Source organism: Entelurus aequoreus, linkage group LG12 (assembly GCF_033978785.1).
Source record: "Entelurus aequoreus isolate RoL-2023_Sb linkage group LG12, RoL_Eaeq_v1.1, whole genome shotgun sequence".
Taxonomy (NCBI): Eukaryota; Metazoa; Chordata; class Actinopteri; order Syngnathiformes; family Syngnathidae; genus Entelurus; species Entelurus aequoreus.
Genome location: NC_084742.1, coordinates 61,543,445 through 61,561,595, shown reverse-complemented (window position 1 = coordinate 61,561,595; position 18,151 = coordinate 61,543,445). Strand labels below are relative to the sequence as shown.

Below are 18,151 nucleotides of genomic sequence, written 5' to 3'. Positions count from 1 at the left end.
ACAACTTCACTGCTTTTGGGTTTTGTATGTTTGCAACTATGCACTGGATTTCGTAATTCACATAGCATTTTTTAGTTTCGTCCTTTGGATGCATAACTGTCTTGATTTTGTGTGAGGTTTAACTGCGGTTTACTTTGTGTTTTTGTAATGACCGGTTGTATGGGTTCTGTAATTCCGGACCCTTTGTCACCAGGTGTCATGCCTTGGATTGGATCCATTGGATATTGACCTGAGGGATCAGAGAGTGCCAAAATATCAGTCGCGCGGTGTTCACCACTTTAGTCTTAGCGAAGGTGAGACCAACCAGGTATGTCTACAAAGACCTGGACTTGAATGTATTGTACACCATGGAATGGAATGTCTCCGTCATCATGGAAATCAATGGACGGCCACAGATATAGATAGATACAGTATCATAGATCATTTCCCCTGATGTATGGCAAGGTAATTTTAGGTTGTTGTCTGTTCTTTGTTCCTTCTTTTTTACTTGTTGTTCCCCTTTTTTGATAGCCCAGGTGGGATGTTGAAATGTTTTCAATCTTTTTTTGAATGTGTTTCTCTTTCTTTCTGTCTTGCTTCTTCTTCTTCTGTTATGAGGTTGGCCCGTTCATAGAGTGTCCTCAGAACTGATGGTTTGTGTGCTGTGGGATGTTCGGAGGTCCAAAGTAGATACTGGTCGCTGGGTGTCGGTTCTAAGGCTGTCTGAAATTTAAAAAAAAGACGTGACAAGAACAGCCGTCATCTTTGCGGTGGATTTTCTTTCGTTTAGTTCTTCATGTGTGACTTACAAACCCCGTTTCCTTATGAGTTGGGAAATTGTGTTAGATGTAAATATAAACGGAATACAATGATTTGCAAATCCTTTTCAACCCATATTCAGTTGAATATGCTACAAAGACAACATATTTCATGTTCAAATTCATAAACTTTTTTTTTTTTTTGCAAATAATGATTAACTTTAGAATTTGATGCCAGCAACACGTGACAAAGAAGTTGGGAAAGGTGGCAATAAATACTGATAAAGTTGAGGAATGCTCATCAAACACTTATTTGGAACATCCCACAGGTGAACAGGCTAATTGGGAACAGGTGGGTGCCATGATTGGGTATAAAAGTAGATTCCATGAAATGCTCAGTCATTCACAAACAAGGATGGGGCGAGGGTCACCACTTTGTCAACAAATGCGTGAGCAAATTGTTGAACAGTTTAAGAACAACATTTCTCAACCAGCTATTGCAAAGAATTTAGGGATTTCACCATCTACGCTCCGTAATATCATCAAAGGGTTCAGAGAATCTGGAGAAATCACTGCACGTAAGCAGCTAAGCCCGTGACCTTCCATCCCTCAGGCTGTACTGCATCAACAAGCGACATCAGTGTGTAAAGGATATCACCACAAAGGCTCAGGAACACTTCAGAAACCCACTGTCAGTAACTACAGTTGGTCGCTACATTTGTAAGTGCAAGTTAAAACTCTCCTATGCAAGGCGAAAACCGTTTATCAACAACACCCAGAAACGCAGTCGGCTTCGCTGGGCCTGAGCTCATCTAAGATGGACTGATACAAAGTGGAAAAGTGTTCTGTGGTCTGACGAGTCCACATTTCAAATTGTTTTTGGAAACTGTGGACGTCGTGTCCTCCGGACCAAAGAGGAAAAGAACCATCCGGATTGTTATAGGCACAAAGTGTAAAAGCCAGCATGTGTGATGGTATGGGGGTGTATTAGTGCCCAAGACATGGGTAACTTACACATCTGTGAAGGCACCATTAATGCTGAAAGGTACATACAGGTTTTGGAGCAACATATGTTGCCATCCACGTTACCATGGACGCCCCTGCTTATTTCAGCAAGACAATGCCAAGCCACGTGTTACATCAACGTGACTTCATAGTAAAAGAGTGCGGGTACTAGACTGGCCTGCCTGTAGTCCAGACCTGTCTCCCATTGAAAATGTGTGGTGCATTATGAAGCCTAAAATAGCACAAGGGAGACCCCCGGACTGTTGAACAACTTAAGCTGTACATCAAGCAAGAATGGGAAAGAATTCCACCTGAGAAGCTTCAAAAATGTGTCTCCTCAGTTCCCAAACCTTTACTGAGTGTTGTTCAAAGGAAAGGCCATGTAACACAGTGGTGAACATGCCCTTTCCCAACTACTTTGGCACGTGTTGCAGCCATGAAATTCTAAGTTAATTATTATTTGCAAAAAAATAAATAAAGTTTATGAGTTTGAACATCAAATATGTTGTCTTTGTAGTGCATTCAACTGAATATGGCTTGAAAAGGATTTGCAAATCATTGTATTCCGTTTATATTTACATCTAACACAATTTCCCAACTCATATGGAAACGGGGGTTTGTAGATTTTTGCAGTCTTGTCAATACTGTTGAGGTGGTTTTGTCATCTAACACAGTGTTTTTCAACCTTTTTTAAACCAAGGCACATTTTTTTCATTTGGAAAAAGCCCGAGGCACACCACCAGCAGAAAACATTAAAAAATGAAACTCAGCGGCCGATATTGACAGTAAAAAGCCGTTCTCGCAAGTGTTGGATATAAATTCAAACCGTAGCCATGCATGCATCACTATAGCTCTTGTCTCAAAGTAGGTGTGCTGTCACCACCTGTCACATCACGCCCTGACTTATTTGGAGTGTTTTGGTGTTTTCATGTGTGTACACTGGAAAAAGTCAGTGTTCAAAAACAAGAAAAAAAAATACAAAAATTAGGGGTATTTTATTTGAACTAAGCACAATTATCTGCCAATAGAACAAGAAAATTTGGCTTTCCAAAACAAGTCAAATTAGCGAACCTCGATGAACCCAAAAATAGCTTAAAATAAGTATATTCTCACTAATAACAAGTGCACTTTTCTTGGTAGAAAAAAAAGAGACCTTTTTGCTCAATATGTTGAAAAAAATTCTTAAATGAAGTAAATCTTAGTGCCATTATCTTGACATAATGATATGCGCTTGGCATTACATTTCTTGAAACCAGCAAACTTATACTAAAAACTAATTTATTGTTCTTAATGGAAAGGCAACAAGGCAACCGCTTGTTACTCTCGGGGTCTCCTAGCCGCTCAGGCAAATCATATGGTCTAAAAATGCATTTTTCCATCGACAACATGACATCATCGCGCCAAGTGCGTGATCTTTCAGTCAATTAGTGCGCATATATACAGCCCGGCCCCGGGCCAACATTTTTTTAATTGTAATTTTGAGGAATTTATCTGAATGTGCATGAACTATTTCTGTTCAAAATTGTTTGAAATGTCAAATGTTTAAATATTAACTGTCAGTTTACTGTACTGTGCCAACTGTACTACTATATGAGTACCTATTTTCTATTGTTTCATTGAAAATAAAACAGCAAAGTCCATTTGGCTGTCATCTGTTTTAATTATGAGACACAATTGTGTCAAAGTCATGATTTTTTTTTTCATGCTTGAAATAAGAAATTATTACTTTGAAAAAGTAGTTTTATACTTGTGAGTGTTGATGACACAGCTTTGCAACAGTTGATATTCTAGTTTCAAGCATGTTTTACTCAATATATGTCATCAAATCTCAGCAACAAGCTGTAATATCTTACTGAGATCATTTAGGACCAAAACACTTAAAACAAGTAAAACACTCTAACATAAAATCTGCTTAGTGAGAAGAATGATCTTATTAGACAGAAAATAAGCAAATATCACCCTTATTTGAGATATTTAATCTTACTTAGATTTCAGTTTTTGCAGTGTAGTGTTCTGTTGTTGATTGTCATGTCATGTACGGATGTACTTTGTGGACGCCGTCTGCTGCAAGTCTTTGCTGTCGTCCAGCATTCTGTTTTTGTTTATTTTGCAGCCAGTTCAGTTCAGTTTTAGTTTCGTTTTGCGAATCCCTCCCTAAGCTTCAATGCCTTTTCTTAGCGGCACTCGCTTTTTGTTTATTTTTGCTTTAAGCATTAGACACCTTTTTACCTGCACCCTGCCTCCCGCTGTCATCTGCATATTGTGATCACGACAAACCATGTTCCCGACATCTACAAAGCAATTAGCTACACTACAACACAATAAATAATGATATTGCCATTTATTATGTCCAAAATTGTGATTTTTAACCACAACCTTTATCATCTTGTTGTCCTTAAAGATAGCTTATTTCGACTGGCAAAATGTTTTTCTGGTTATATGGCCCCCAGGTAATTGAAATATTGCTCGTTGATCCATATTCTGATGTCATATTGCTACAGTTTTCATTTCATTGTGTTTGTTTTGGAGGAGGAATTATTGTGTGGGGTTGTGTTAGAATAATTATGTATAAGTTATCACACAATTCTTATGCTTAAAGGCCGTTGCTATAGTTATTATCAATTGTACTGAAGTTGTACTTTTCTATCTGTGCAAAGGCACAACTTGTGGTCTTGCTTTGCGAGTTTTCTCTTGTCAGCAGTTTGGTTCCAGACCCTACCTTCCGACAGCCAAGGACGGACATCGAGTACCTCGACGCGGACAGGACAGAGACAGGGCGAAATCACGAGTGTCAGCACATTTCCATTCTGAATAATCATGTATTGTGTCTATTAGGGGCTGCTTGCGGCCTCAGTGATAAATAGAGGAGAACATGGGACTGTACCTTAGAGCGTAGGGGGAAACTGTAACTGAGTGTACAGCCCAATACGTCTCTCCTCATGAGTAAAATTCAACTCTGTCTCTGCTTGATTCCTTCTTCTTGTCTTGTGTAATAGATAGTTCGGTGTTTGAACCTGACAGGTTGTTTTTCAGGAGTTGGGCTTGGCCCCTTAGTTCCAGTGAAAGGAACTTTGAATGCTCCAGGATACCAAAACATTTTTGGACAATTCCATGCTCCCAACCTTCCTCTTCCAACATGACTGTGAACCAGTGCACAAAGCAAGGTCCACAAAGACATGGACCTTTTCCATATTCAATCAGAAGAAAATATTTGGCACATGCTCTGTGCTGTTGTCTTCTTTCTTTAAACACTCAGGCAAATCATATTGTTGACGTAGATGCCCAATTCTGTCGTTGTCGGGTTGTTGTCTCTACATGTCACCAACTTTCGCTAGATCGTAAGAACAAGAACCCCAAACGGAAATCAAACCAAAGTAGGGAAACTTCTGACAGGTGTTTATCTCTGATTACGTCATCGGTCTGGTAAACATTCCGAGAATCAAATGCGACGAGCATGTGTAACCACAAGCGTGGTTGACTGACATACATAAGGTGTCAGCCTTGTTCCATTCTACGTTAAGCACATCTTTGCACTTCAATATTAAACCACAGTATGTCAAACAAAATATTAAACAAATGTCTAGCATTAGCTCAGTATCAGTATGCATGCATTAACAAGGTAAGGGTCTAAGAAAACGAGTGCACAGAAGTATAAGTGTTTGTATATGGCATATTAAATGTTTAACCAACACATGTACAGGGATATTTCACAACTGTTCGCCTATGTCTTAACTGTGTATATATTTGAACAGTGTTTATGTTGTGTACAAGGTGTATTTATAATATGTTGTGTAAAGGAAATTTCACATTTCTATGAAGCTCAAGATCAGAGCCCGATGTATCCTGGTTTTACTACATCTTGTATTTCAGATTGTTTATAGGGTTAGGCCGGGGGTCTGCAACCTGCGGCTCAGGTTGCAGGTTGCTCTGATTACTGTTTTGCACACTCTTGGCATTCTCTGGATGAGCCTCAAGCACACTTGTGAAGTGAAAACCATTTCAGGTGACTACCTCTTGAAGCTCATCGAGAGAATGCCAAGAGTGTGCAAAGCAGTAATGAGAGCAAAGGATGGCTATTTTGAAGAAACTAGAATACAAAACATGTTTTCAGTTATTTCACCTTTTTTGTTAAGTACATAACTCCACATGTGTTCATTCATAGTTTTGATGCCTTCAGTGACAACCTACAATGTAAATAGTCATGAAAATAAAGAAAACGCATTGATTAAGAAGGTGGGTCCAAACCTTTGGTCTGTACTGTATATATATATGTATATATATATATATATATATATATATATATATATATATATATATATATATATATATATATATATATATATATATATATATATATATATATATATATATATATATATATATATATATATATATATTTTAGGGGGTGTGGGAAAAAATCGATTCGAATTCGAATTGCGATTCTTACGTTGTGCGATTCGGAATCGATTCTCATTTTTAAAAATCGATTTTATTTTAATTTATTTTATTTTTTTATTTTTTATTTTTTTATTAATCAATCCAACAAAACAATACACAGCAATACCATAACAATGCAATCCAATTCCAAAGCAAACCCGACCCAGCAACACTCAGAACTGCAATAAACAGAGCAATTGAGAGGAGACACAAACACGACACAGAACAAACCAAAAGTAGTGAAACAAAAATGAATATTGTCAACAACAGTATCAATATTAGTTACAATTTCAACATAGCAGTGATTAAAAATCCCTCATTGACATTATCATTAGACATTTATAAAAAATAAAAAAAGAACAATAGTGTCACAGTGGCTTACACTTGCAACGCATCTCATAAGCTTGACAACACACTGTGTCCAATATTTTCACAAAAATAAAATAAGTCATATTTTTGGTTCATTTAATAGTTCAAACAAATTGACATTATTGCAATCAGTTGATAAAACATTGTCCTTTACAATTATAAAAGCTTTTTACAAAAATCTACTACTCTGCTTGCATGTCAGCAGACTGGGGTAGATCCTGCTGAAATTCTATGTATTGAATGAATAGAGAATCCTTTTGAATCGGGAAAAAATCGCTTTTGAATCGAGAATCGCGTTGAATCGGAAAAAATCGATTTTGAATTGAATCGTGACCCCATGAATCGATATTGAATCGAATCGTGGGACACCCAAAGATTCACAGCCCTAATATATATATATATATATATATATATATATATATATATATATATATATATATATATATATATACCCATTGGTGACGTCAGCGGATTATCCATATACGGTAGAGATTCACCCAAAGTGCTTTGCGTGTGTCCGCCATTGCCATTCCTCTATCGTCTTGTTGTGAGGCTCGTACATACTGTAAAAAAAGTAGCGTGTAGTTCAAACTTATATCTATCTATTTTTTCAAATCATTATATAATCGTTCTACGATTTTACTCCCTCGAATGGCCTCGACGCTGCAACAACAGGAGCAGGCTGTTCTGTAAACATCCCCCGAGGACTCTCAAAGATGGACGCTTTTGACCTCCCTCCCTCCTCAACGACACCTGGAAGTCGAACTTTGCTTGCATTGCATGCAGAACGGCCCCAGGCCTATGGACACGACACCACTACACCCAAAGACAATGGGCATATACACAAACACACACCCCACCCCCACCCAACGCCTTCACCACCGCTTGATTCCCCTTCGGGGGTGATGGACGGCTGAGTAGCGCTTTATAGCAGCAGACCGTCCTCCAGGGCCCCAACTCCCCCCACCCCTCTGTTGCGAGTTGTTGTGATTATATGTAACTTGTTTATGTGTGCTATGGCAAATGAGTTTTTTTCCCTTGGACTCAGTCTGGACCCCCTCCCGAGGGTCAAGCCTTTGACTTATGTTTTTACCTCTTCCCCCCTTTCCCAATATCACCTTTTTCCCACCTTTTTTAAGGAGCGCCGTAAGTGGCTGATCCTTTGGCGGTCCTGTTCTTGTCTCCCTGTAACGTATGTCTGCTCTTAGTGGGACTGTGTCGAAAATGTATGTCTTGTACATGTTAAAGAATGGACAATAACAAAGCATCCTGAATCCTGATCCTAAATACTTCAACCAAGTAGTCAAAATTCTTTTTTTTTGTACATGTAACCCAGTTCAACTTATTTGACTCCATTGCTGTGTTTGTTTTTTCGAGATACAGATACAGTGCAACAGCTCTTGTAGAGATAAATGACCCACAGCGCCTGCAGTATACATGACAGACACATTTTTGTCCCCAGTCCAGCCCTGTGCAAGGATTGGTCTCTCCAAAGTAGCGGTCATTGCACTCCTCACTACATAAACAACATTGTTGAGTTTGCTTCTCTGCATTTTGTCCTTAGGATGAACCAGCTTTTGTGCATGTATGGGTTGCAACAGAGTGGCCTCTAATGAGCTGTTAAGCCACAAGTCACCTAATAATAACAATAAGTCATAACAGAACCTATCACTTATCTTAACTTTCCCAACAGTCAACATTCATATACTCAATAAAAGCTAAATACAATTCAAAAATAATTCCAACAATGATGACATCTTTACTTCTTGGATATGTCTGTGTCATTTCAAATCAAGAAACAAAAAGTGCTGTATCAATAAAAGTAAGATTACCGTATTACTTCTATAAGGCGCACTTAAAATCCTTCCATTTTCTCAAAAACCGACAATGCGCCTCATAACCCGATGCGCCTAATGTACGGCATAATCCTGATTGTGCTTTCCGACCTCGAAGCTATTTTATTTACTACATGGTGTAATGATAAGTGTGACCAGTAGATGGCAGTCACACATAAGAGATACGTGTAGACCGCAAGATGACGCCAGTAAACAACACCAAAACTTTAAATGTTCCATTGAGAATATAGAACATTATACACGGCGCTCAAAAATCTGTCAAAATGTTTTTAGTACGACTTCACTAAGCTATGAAGTTAAGTTGATGGATTGTCGGCACATTAAACATACGAGTATTATTATGGTTTTGTTTTGCAATATTATGCAAAACCAACTTTTCTTACCTTCTGGTACCTGCTGATGTGTATTTGGGATCTGCATAAGTCCTGAAAATGCGCGCGCGTCCGCCATTGTAATCCGTGCCGACGTCGTAGTCGATAAACTTATTTTTCTCTATCTTCTTGTTATGGGACATTCATCCTCCGCTGTTGCCATTTCTAATATAAAATAGTGTAAAGTTCTTACTTATATCTGTCAGTAAACTCGCCATGAAAGCGCTAAAACATACCGGTGTAGTGAGTTTACATTATTCACCCAAGGAACTTTAGTTATTAGAGAGCTCCGGTGGGACGGTTTTTCACGGGACACATTTCCGGCCTTGTTGTTGTTGCACTAGTGAGCCACGGATGAGGAGATGCTGCTCCGTTTTTGATTGAAGTAAAGTCTGAATGTCATTAAAACAGTTAGCACCATCTTTTGACACTTCTTCCACTCCCGTCCTTGCACGCTACACCGCTACAACAAAGATGACGGGGAGAAGACGCCGTCGAAGGTGAGCCACGTAAATAAGACCGCCCACAAAACGGCGCATCCTGAAGAGACTGTCAGAAAGCGACTTGAAGATGATCTGTAAAACATCATCTATGCAACATTTTGACCAAAGAACCACCATCACATGTTATGTAGACCAAAAGGAAGTCTTTTACATTTAGAAAAAAATCATTCATCCATCCATCCATTTTCTTCCGCTTATCCGAGGTCGGGTCGCGGGGGCAGCAGCCTAAGCAGAGAAGCCCAGACTTCCCTCTCCCCAGCCACTTCGTCCAGCTCCTCCCGGGGGATCCCAAAGCGTTCCAAGCCCGGCCGGGAGACATAGTCTTCCCAGCGTGTCCTGGGTCTTCCCCTTGGCCTCCTGCTGGTCGGACGTGCCCTAAACACCTCCCTAGCAAGGCGTTCGGGTGGCATCCTGAAGAGATGCCCGAACCACCTCATCTGGCTCCTCTCCATGTGGAGGAGCAGCGGCTTTACTCTGAGTTCCTCCCGGATGACAGAGCTTCTCACCCTATCTCTAAGGGAGAGACCCGCCACCCGGCCGAGGAAACTCATTTCGGCCGCTTGTACCCGTGATCTTGTCCTTTCGGTCATAACCCAAAGCTCATGACCATAGATGAGGATGGGAACGTAGATCGACCGGTAAATTGAGAGCTTTGCCTTCCGGCTCAGCTCCTTCACCACAACGGATCAATACAGCGTCCGCATTACTGAAGACGCCGCACCGATCCGCCTGTCGATCTCACGATCCACTCTTCCCTCATTCGTGAGCAAGACTCCGAGGTACTTGAACTCCTCCACTTGGGGCAAGATCTCCTCCCCAACTTGAAGATGGCACTCCACCCTTTCCCGGGCGAGAACCATGGACTCGGACTTGGAGGTGCTGATTCTCATCCCAGTCGCTTCACACTCGGCTGCGAACCGATCCAGTGAGAGCTGAAGATCCTGGCCAGATGAAGCAATCAGGACCACATCATCTGCAAATAGCAGAGACCTAATCCTGCAGCCACCAAACCAGATCCCCTCAACGCCTTGACTGCGCCTAGAAATTCTGTCCATAAAAGTTATGAACAGAATGGGTGACAAAGGGCAGCCTTGGCGGAGTCCAACCCTCACTGGAAACGAGTCCGACTTACTGCCGGCAATGCGGACCAAGCTCTGACACTGATCATACAGGGAGCGGACCGCCACAATCAGACAGTCCGATACCCCATACTCTCTGAGCACTCCCCACAGGACTTCCCGAGGGACACGGTCGAATGCCTTCTCCAAGTCTACAAAGCACATGTAGACTGGTTGGGCAAACTCCCATGCACCCTCAAGGACCCTGCCGAGAGTATAGAGCTGGTCCACAGTTCCACGACCAGGACGAAAACCACACTGTTCCTCCTGGATCCGAGGTTCGACTATCCGGCGTAGCCTCCTCTCCGGTACACCTGAATAGACCTTTTAATGCGCCTTATAATCCGGTGCGCCTTTTGTATGAAAATAGACCTGACTACCCACCTCTGCTTATATTCTTGTCTTCATGAAAGGAATCTGTGGTAAACATGCTTGTATTATCATTAAACACCTTTAAAGGCCTACTGAAATGATTTTTTTTTATTTAAACGGGAATAGCAGATCCATTCTATGTGTCATACTTGATCATTTCGCGATATTGCCATATTTTTGCTGAAATGATTTAGTAGAGAAAATCGACGATAAAGTTTGCAACTTTTGCTCGCTGATAAAAAAAAGCCTTGCCTGTACCGGAAGTAGCGTGACGTCACAGGAGCTAGTATTCCTCACAATTTTCCTTTGTTTACAATGGAGCAAGAGAGATTCGATTACCCCATTAATTTGAGCGAGGATGAAAGATTCGTAGATGAGGAACGTTACAGTGAAGGACTTGAGAGGCAGTGATGGACGTATCTTTTTTCGCTCTGACCGTAACTTAGGTACAAGCTGGCTCATTGGATTCCACCCTCTCTCCTTTATCTATTGTGGATCACGGATTTGTATTTTAAACCACCTCGGATACTATATCCTCTTGAAAATGAGAGTCGAGCACGCGAAATGGACATTTAAAGTGACTTTTATCTCCAAGACAATACATCGGTGACACACTTAGCTACTGAGCTAACGTGATAGCATCGTTCTCAAATGAAGATAGAAACAAAATAAATAAACCCCTGACTGGAAGGATGGACAGAAGATCAACAATACTATTAAACCATGTACATGTAACTACACAGTTAAAAATTCTCAGCCTGGTAAGGCTTAACAATGCTGTTGCTAACGACGCTAAGGCTAATTTAGCAACTTAGCAACCGGACCTCACAGAACTATGATAAAAACATTAGCGCTCCACCTACGCCAGCCAGCCCTCATCTTCCCATCAACAGCCGTGCTCACCTGCGTTCCAGCGATCAACGGCGCGACGAAGGACTTCATCCGTGGGTTTGGCGGCAAGCATCGGCTAGGCGTCTGCTATCAGGGTAAGTAGTCCTTGTTGTGTTGCTGTAAGTATTGTACTTAGCCGCTAAGACACTGATCGATCCCACCTACAACGTTCTTCTTTGCAGCCTCCATTGTTCATTAAACAAATTGCAAAAGATTCACCAACACAGATGTCCAGAATACTGTGGAATTTTGTCGAAGAAAACAGAGCTTTGTGTATTGTGTCCAATAGGGCCCAAACACTTCCGTGCATTTTGTGACGTCACGCGCATAAATCATATCCAAAGGAGTTTTTCAACCGGAAGTGTGGCGGGAATTTTAAAATTGCACTTTATAAGTTAACCCGGCCGTATTGGCATGTGTTTCAATGTTAAGATTTCATCATTGATATATAAACTATCAGACTGTGTGGTCGGTAGTAGTGGCTTTCAGTAGGCCTTTAACTTGTTAACTAAAACCTCTTTCATAAATAAATCAATATAAATTATATATATGAATGAGGTAGATCCCCTTGACTTGGTCAACTGAAAAGTTGCTCGCCTGCAGAAAGTGTGGGCTGTTCCAAAGGATCTGGCGCCGCCGTGTGGACACAACGAGAAGTTGCAAAAGGAATCAAAAAAACGGTATAGTCAACTTCTTTAATTAAATATCAAATAATCACAATTTGTGCATGAGGTCAGAGGTCAGCATTCTCTTGTGCACTCCTCCAGACACGCAACAACGGCGGCCATCTGTGCCACACACTCGTTTGGGTTTCATAAAAGTCATCGGTTCTTCCACCTGCACCAGACAGGAAAAGGGCGCGCGTGGGAAAAACGCTGTGGAATGGACGTCGGCACCGTGATCATGTGACGTTTTTGGTCTCCTTGCAGCCTCAGAAACAGTCGGCCGATGGCGTCACACGTGGTAGGCGTAGTCCGCCACGTAGTCCTTCAGCCTGTTTGGTAAGGGCAGGTCCCGGACCCGCCTGGTGTGTCTGTTGATGGTGACGCGACACAGGTGCTGTAGCGGCGTGATGGCGGCGTAAGCGGGCCGGGTGAGGAGCAGCGGCACCGTGCTGCTCGACGGCGTGGAGGGCGGAGTCTTGTGGCTGACCAGGGACATGCGGAAGTAGTGGTCCACCAGGTGGACCACGCTGTCAAACTGCTTGAGTCTGGGCCTGACCAGGAGCACAGAGTCCAGCTTGAACTTGCCCTGGTCGTACTCGATGCGGAGGTTGGTGGGACCCGCCGACGTCACGGCGGAGATGGTGAACAGGTAGTTGCTTTGAGAGCTGTCCCGCACCAGGAAGGTTCCCTCGGCAGCGTCCCGCAGGATCTCTTTGGCCTCGTTGGCGCTCAGGTTTCCCCAGTACCAGCCTAAAAACCACAAGAACGGAACACTGAAGCGGGCGTTCCTACAATAAAAAAAAATGCTGGGTTATCAAAATAACCCAATGTATGAGTTGCTAGTGTTGGGTTAAATTTTAGAGTTATTTTTATGAAGAGCAAGCCATGTTTGGGGTTACAAGGGTATTATTTTAACCCAATTTCTGGGTTTTCAAAATTACGAACCACTTTTGGGTTGTTTTTCAATAATCCAACATTAAGATACCATAACTCAACTTTTGGGTTAAATAATTCAACCCAAAAGTTTGGTTGGGAATAATCCAACATTAAGGTATCATAACTACATTTTTGGGTTTAATAATTCAACTCAATAGTTTGGTTAGGAATAACCCAACATTTAGTTACCATAACTCAACTTTTGGGTTAAATAATTCAACCCAAAAGTTTGGTTAAGAATAATCCAACAAACTCAACTCAAAAGTTTGGTTAAGAATAATCCAACAAACTATCATAACTCAATTTTTGGGTTAAATAATTCAACCCAAAAGTTTGGTTGGGAATAATCCAACATTAAGATATCATAACTCAATTTTTGGGTTAAATAATTCAACCCAAAAGTTTGGTTAAGAATAATACAACATTAAGATACCATAACTCAACTTTTGGGTTAAATAATTCAACACAAAAAGTTTGGTTGGGAATAATCCAACATTAAGATATAACTCAATTTTTGGGTTAAATAATTCAACCCAAAAGTTTGGTTGGGAATAATCCAACATTAAGCTATCATAACTAAATTTTTGGGTTAAATAATTCAACCCAAGTTTGGTTGGGAATAATCCAACATTAAACTATCATAACTCAACCCAAAAATTTGGTTGGGAATAATCCAACATTAAACTATCATAACTCAATTTTTGGGTTAAATAATTCAACCCAAAAGTTTGGTTGGGAATAATCCAACTCAATTTTTGGGTTAAATAATTCAACCCAAAAGTTTGGTTGGGAATAATCCAACATTAAGATATAACTGAATTTTTGGGTTTAATAATTAACCCAATAGTTTGGTTAGGAATAACCCAACATTTAGTTACCATAACTCAACTTTTGGGTTAAATAATTCAACCCAAAAGTTTGGTTGGGAATAATCCAACATTAAGATATGATAACTCAACTTTTGGGTTAAATAATTCAACCCAATAGTTTGGTTGGGAATAATCCAACATTAAACAATCATAACTCAATTTTTGGGTTAAATAATTCAACCCAAAAGTTTGGTTGGGAATAATCCAACATTAAACTATCATAACTCAATTTTTGGGTTAAATAATTCAACCCAATAATTTGGTTAGGAATAACCCAACATTTAGTTACCATAACTCAACTTTTTGGTTAAATAATTCAACCCAAAAGTTTGGTTGGGAATAATCCAACATTAAGCTATCACAACTCAACTTGTTGGTTAAATAATTCAACCCAAAAATTTGGTTGGGAATAATCCAACATTAAGCTATCATAACTCAACTTTTTGGTTAAATAATTCAACGCAAAAATTGGATTGAAAAAAATTAACCCAAAATGTTGAGTTAAAATAACTCGAAGACTTAGACTTCCTTTTATTGTCATTCAAATTTGAACTTTACAGTACAGATAACAAAATGTCATTGCATTAGCTCATGGTAGTGCAGGATAAAAGAGCAATAAAAAGGTGCAGATATAAATAAATAGATGACTGTACAGATCAATATATTGCACTTTTGCATATGCATCCACGTTTATGGATGCATGTTATATTGTCTTTATATTCCAGCCAGTTAATCCATTTTTGGGGGAAATTGAGGGGATTTTAACGCGGCCTAAGGGAAGAAGCTGTTACAGAACCTGGAGGTTCTGCTACGGAGGCTGCGGAACCTCTTTCTAGAGTCCAGCAGTGAAAACAGTCATTGGTGGTGGACTGTTTCCACTGCTGGATAAGAGGTTAGTCATTTTCTGAACCAGCAGTTGGGTTAAAATTGGGTTGTTTTTAGAGATGTCCGATATATGCGTTAAAATGTAATATCGGAAATTATCGGTATCGGTTTTTTTATTATCGGTATCGGTTTTGTTTTTTTTGTTTTTTATTAAATCAACATAAAAAACACAAGATACACTTACAATTAGTGCACCAACCCAAAAAACCTCCCTCCCCCATTTACACTCATTCACACAAAAGGGTTGCTTCTTTCGGTTATTAATATTCTGGTTCCTACATTATATATCAATATATATCAATACAGTCTGCAAGGGATACAGTCCGTAAGCACACATGATTGTGCGTGCTGCTGGTCCACTAATAGTACTAACCTTTAACACTTCATTTTACTAATTTTCATTCATTACTAGTTTCTATGTAACTGTTTTTATATTGTTGTACTTTCTTTTTTATTCAAGAAAATGTTTTTAATTTATTTATCTTATTTTACTAATTTTTTTAAGAAGTACCTTATCTTCACCATACCTGGTTGTCCAAATTAGGCATAATAATTAGGGATGTCCGATAATATCGGCCTGCCGATATTATCGGCCGATAAATGCGTTAAAATGTAATATCGGAAATTATCGGTATCGGTTTTTTTATTATCTGTATCGGTTTTTTGTTTTTGTTTTGTTTTTATTAAAACATAAAAAACACAAGATACACTTACAATTAGTGCACCAACCCAAAAAACCTCCCTCCCCCCATTTCTTTCTGTTATCAATATTCTGGTTCCTACATTATATATCAATATATATCAATACAGTCTGCAAGGGATACAGTCCGTAAGCACACATGATTGTGCGTGCTGCTGGTCCACTAATAGTACTAACCTTTAACAGTTAATTTTACTCATTTTCATTAATTACTAGTTTCTATGTAACTGTTTTTATATTGTTTTACTTTCTTTTTTTATTCAAGAAAATGTTTTTAATTTAGTTATCTTATTTTATTTTATTTTTTAAAAAGTACCTTATCTTCACCATACATGGTTGTCCAAATTAGGCATAATGTGTTAATTCCACGATTGCATATATCGGTTGATATCGGTATCGGTAATTAAAGAGTTGGACAATATCGGAATATCGGATATCGGCAAAAAGCCATTATCGGACATCCCTAATAATAATGTGTTAATTCCACGACTGCATATATCGGTTGATATCGGTATCGGTAATTAAAGAGTTGGACAATATATCGGATATCGGCAAAAAGCCATTATCGGACATCCCTAGTTGTTTTTTTAACCCAACATTTTTTTTTAGTGTGTACCTGCGCTTTTCAGCTCCTTCATGGCCAAAGAGAGGCGGCTCTCGTCACTAGCCAGTCCTCCTCGAGGCAGCAGCTGCACCTCCCGTGTTGGTTTCGACGGCGTCCGGGGACTCGTAGGGCTGGCAGGTCATTGAACGGCACCAACCTTCTGCGGCCTGGACATGGACAACCGACCAGGATCAGGATGAAGACTAGGAGGATGCTTCTGGAGAACAAAAAAAAAACACCATAATCAACAATCTTACTATTGCTCCTATCCATCCATTTTCTACCGCTTGTCCCTTTCGGGGCCGCAGGGCCTAACTCCTTATTAGACAAAGAAAAAACCCCATAATCAACATTCTTACTATTGCCCTATCCATCCATCCATTTTCTACTGTTTGTCCCTTTCGGAGTCGCAGGGGGTGCTGGAGCCTCTCAAAAATAAATTCAAACTCCTTATTACAGAAAGAAAAAACATAATCAACATTCTTACTATTGCTCCTATCCACCCATCCATTTTCTACAGTTTGTCCCTTTTGTAGTCGCTGGAGCCTATCTCAAAAATAAATTCAAACTCCTTATTAGACAAATAAAAAACACCATAATCAACATTCTTACTATTGCTCCTATCCATCCATTTTCTACCGCTTGTCCCTATTTCAAAAATAAATTCAAACTCCTTATTAAACAAATAAAAAACACCATAATCAACATTCTTACTATTGCTCCTATCCATCCATTTTCTACCGCTTGTCCTTTTCGGGGTCGCAAGGGGTGCTGGAGCCTATCTCAAAAATTAATTTTAACTCCTTATTAGACAAATAAAAAAACACCATAATCAACATTCTTACTATTGCTCCTATCCATCCATTTTCTACCGCTTGTCCTTTTCGGGTCGCAAGGGGTGCTGGAGCCTATCTCAAAAACAAATTTTAACTCATTAGACAAAAAAAACCCCACCATAATCAACATTCTTACTATTGCTCCTATCCATCCATTTTCTACCGCTTGTCCTTTTCGGGTCCGCAAGGGGTGCTGGAGCCTATCTCAAAAATAAATTTTAACTCCTTATTAGACAAAAAAAAACACCATAATCAACATTCTTACTATTGCTCCTATCATCCATCCATTTCCTACCGCTTGTCCCTTTCGGGGTCGCTGGAGCCTATCTCAAAAATAAATTCAAACTCCTTATTAGAGAAAGAAAAAACATAATCAACATTCTTACTATTGCCCCTATCCATCCATTTTCTACCGCTTGTCCTTTTCGGGGTCGCAAGGGGTGCTGGAGCCTATCTCAAAAAATAATTTTAACTCCTTATTAGACAAATAAAAAACACCATAATCAACATTCTTACTATTGCTCCTATCCATCCATTTTCTACCGCTTGTCCTTTTCGGGTCGCAAGGGGTGCTGGAGCCTATCTCAAAAATAAATTTTAACTCCTTATTAGACAAAAAAAACCCACCATAATCAACATTCTTACTATTGCTCCTATCATCCATCCATTTCCTACCACTTGTCCCTTTCGGGGTCGCTGGAGCCTATCTCAAAAATAAATTCAAACTCCTTATTAGAGAAAGAAAAAACACCATAATCAACATTCTTACTATTGCTCCTATCCATCCATTTTCTACCGCTTGTCCTTTTCGGGGTCGCAAGGGGTGCTGGAGCCTATCTCAAAAATTAATTTTAACTCCTTATTAGACAAATAAAAAACACCATAATCAACATTCTTACTATTGCTCCTATCCATCCATTTTCTACCGCTTGTCCTTTTCGGGTCGCAAGGCGTGCTGGAGCCTATCTCAAAAATAAATTTTAACTCCTTATTAGAC

The 18,151-nt window shown here is 39.8% G+C and overlaps 1 protein-coding gene across 1 annotated transcript in view; it reads right to left on the bottom strand.

Annotated features, from left to right (window-relative positions):
• Positions 1 to 12,384: 12,384 nt before the first annotated feature.
• The window catches only part of LOC133662395 (suppressor of cytokine signaling 2-like), a 24,115-nt gene continuing 18,348 nt past the window's right edge, over positions 12,385 to 18,151 (bottom strand). The window contains 3 exon segments of the mRNA XM_062066355.1: positions 12,385 to 13,074; positions 16,331 to 16,382; positions 16,384 to 16,535. Coding sequence (XP_061922339.1) covers positions 12,614 to 13,074; positions 16,331 to 16,382; positions 16,384 to 16,461 — 591 coding nt within the window. The 5' untranslated portion in view covers positions 16,462 to 16,535 and the 3' untranslated portion in view covers positions 12,385 to 12,613.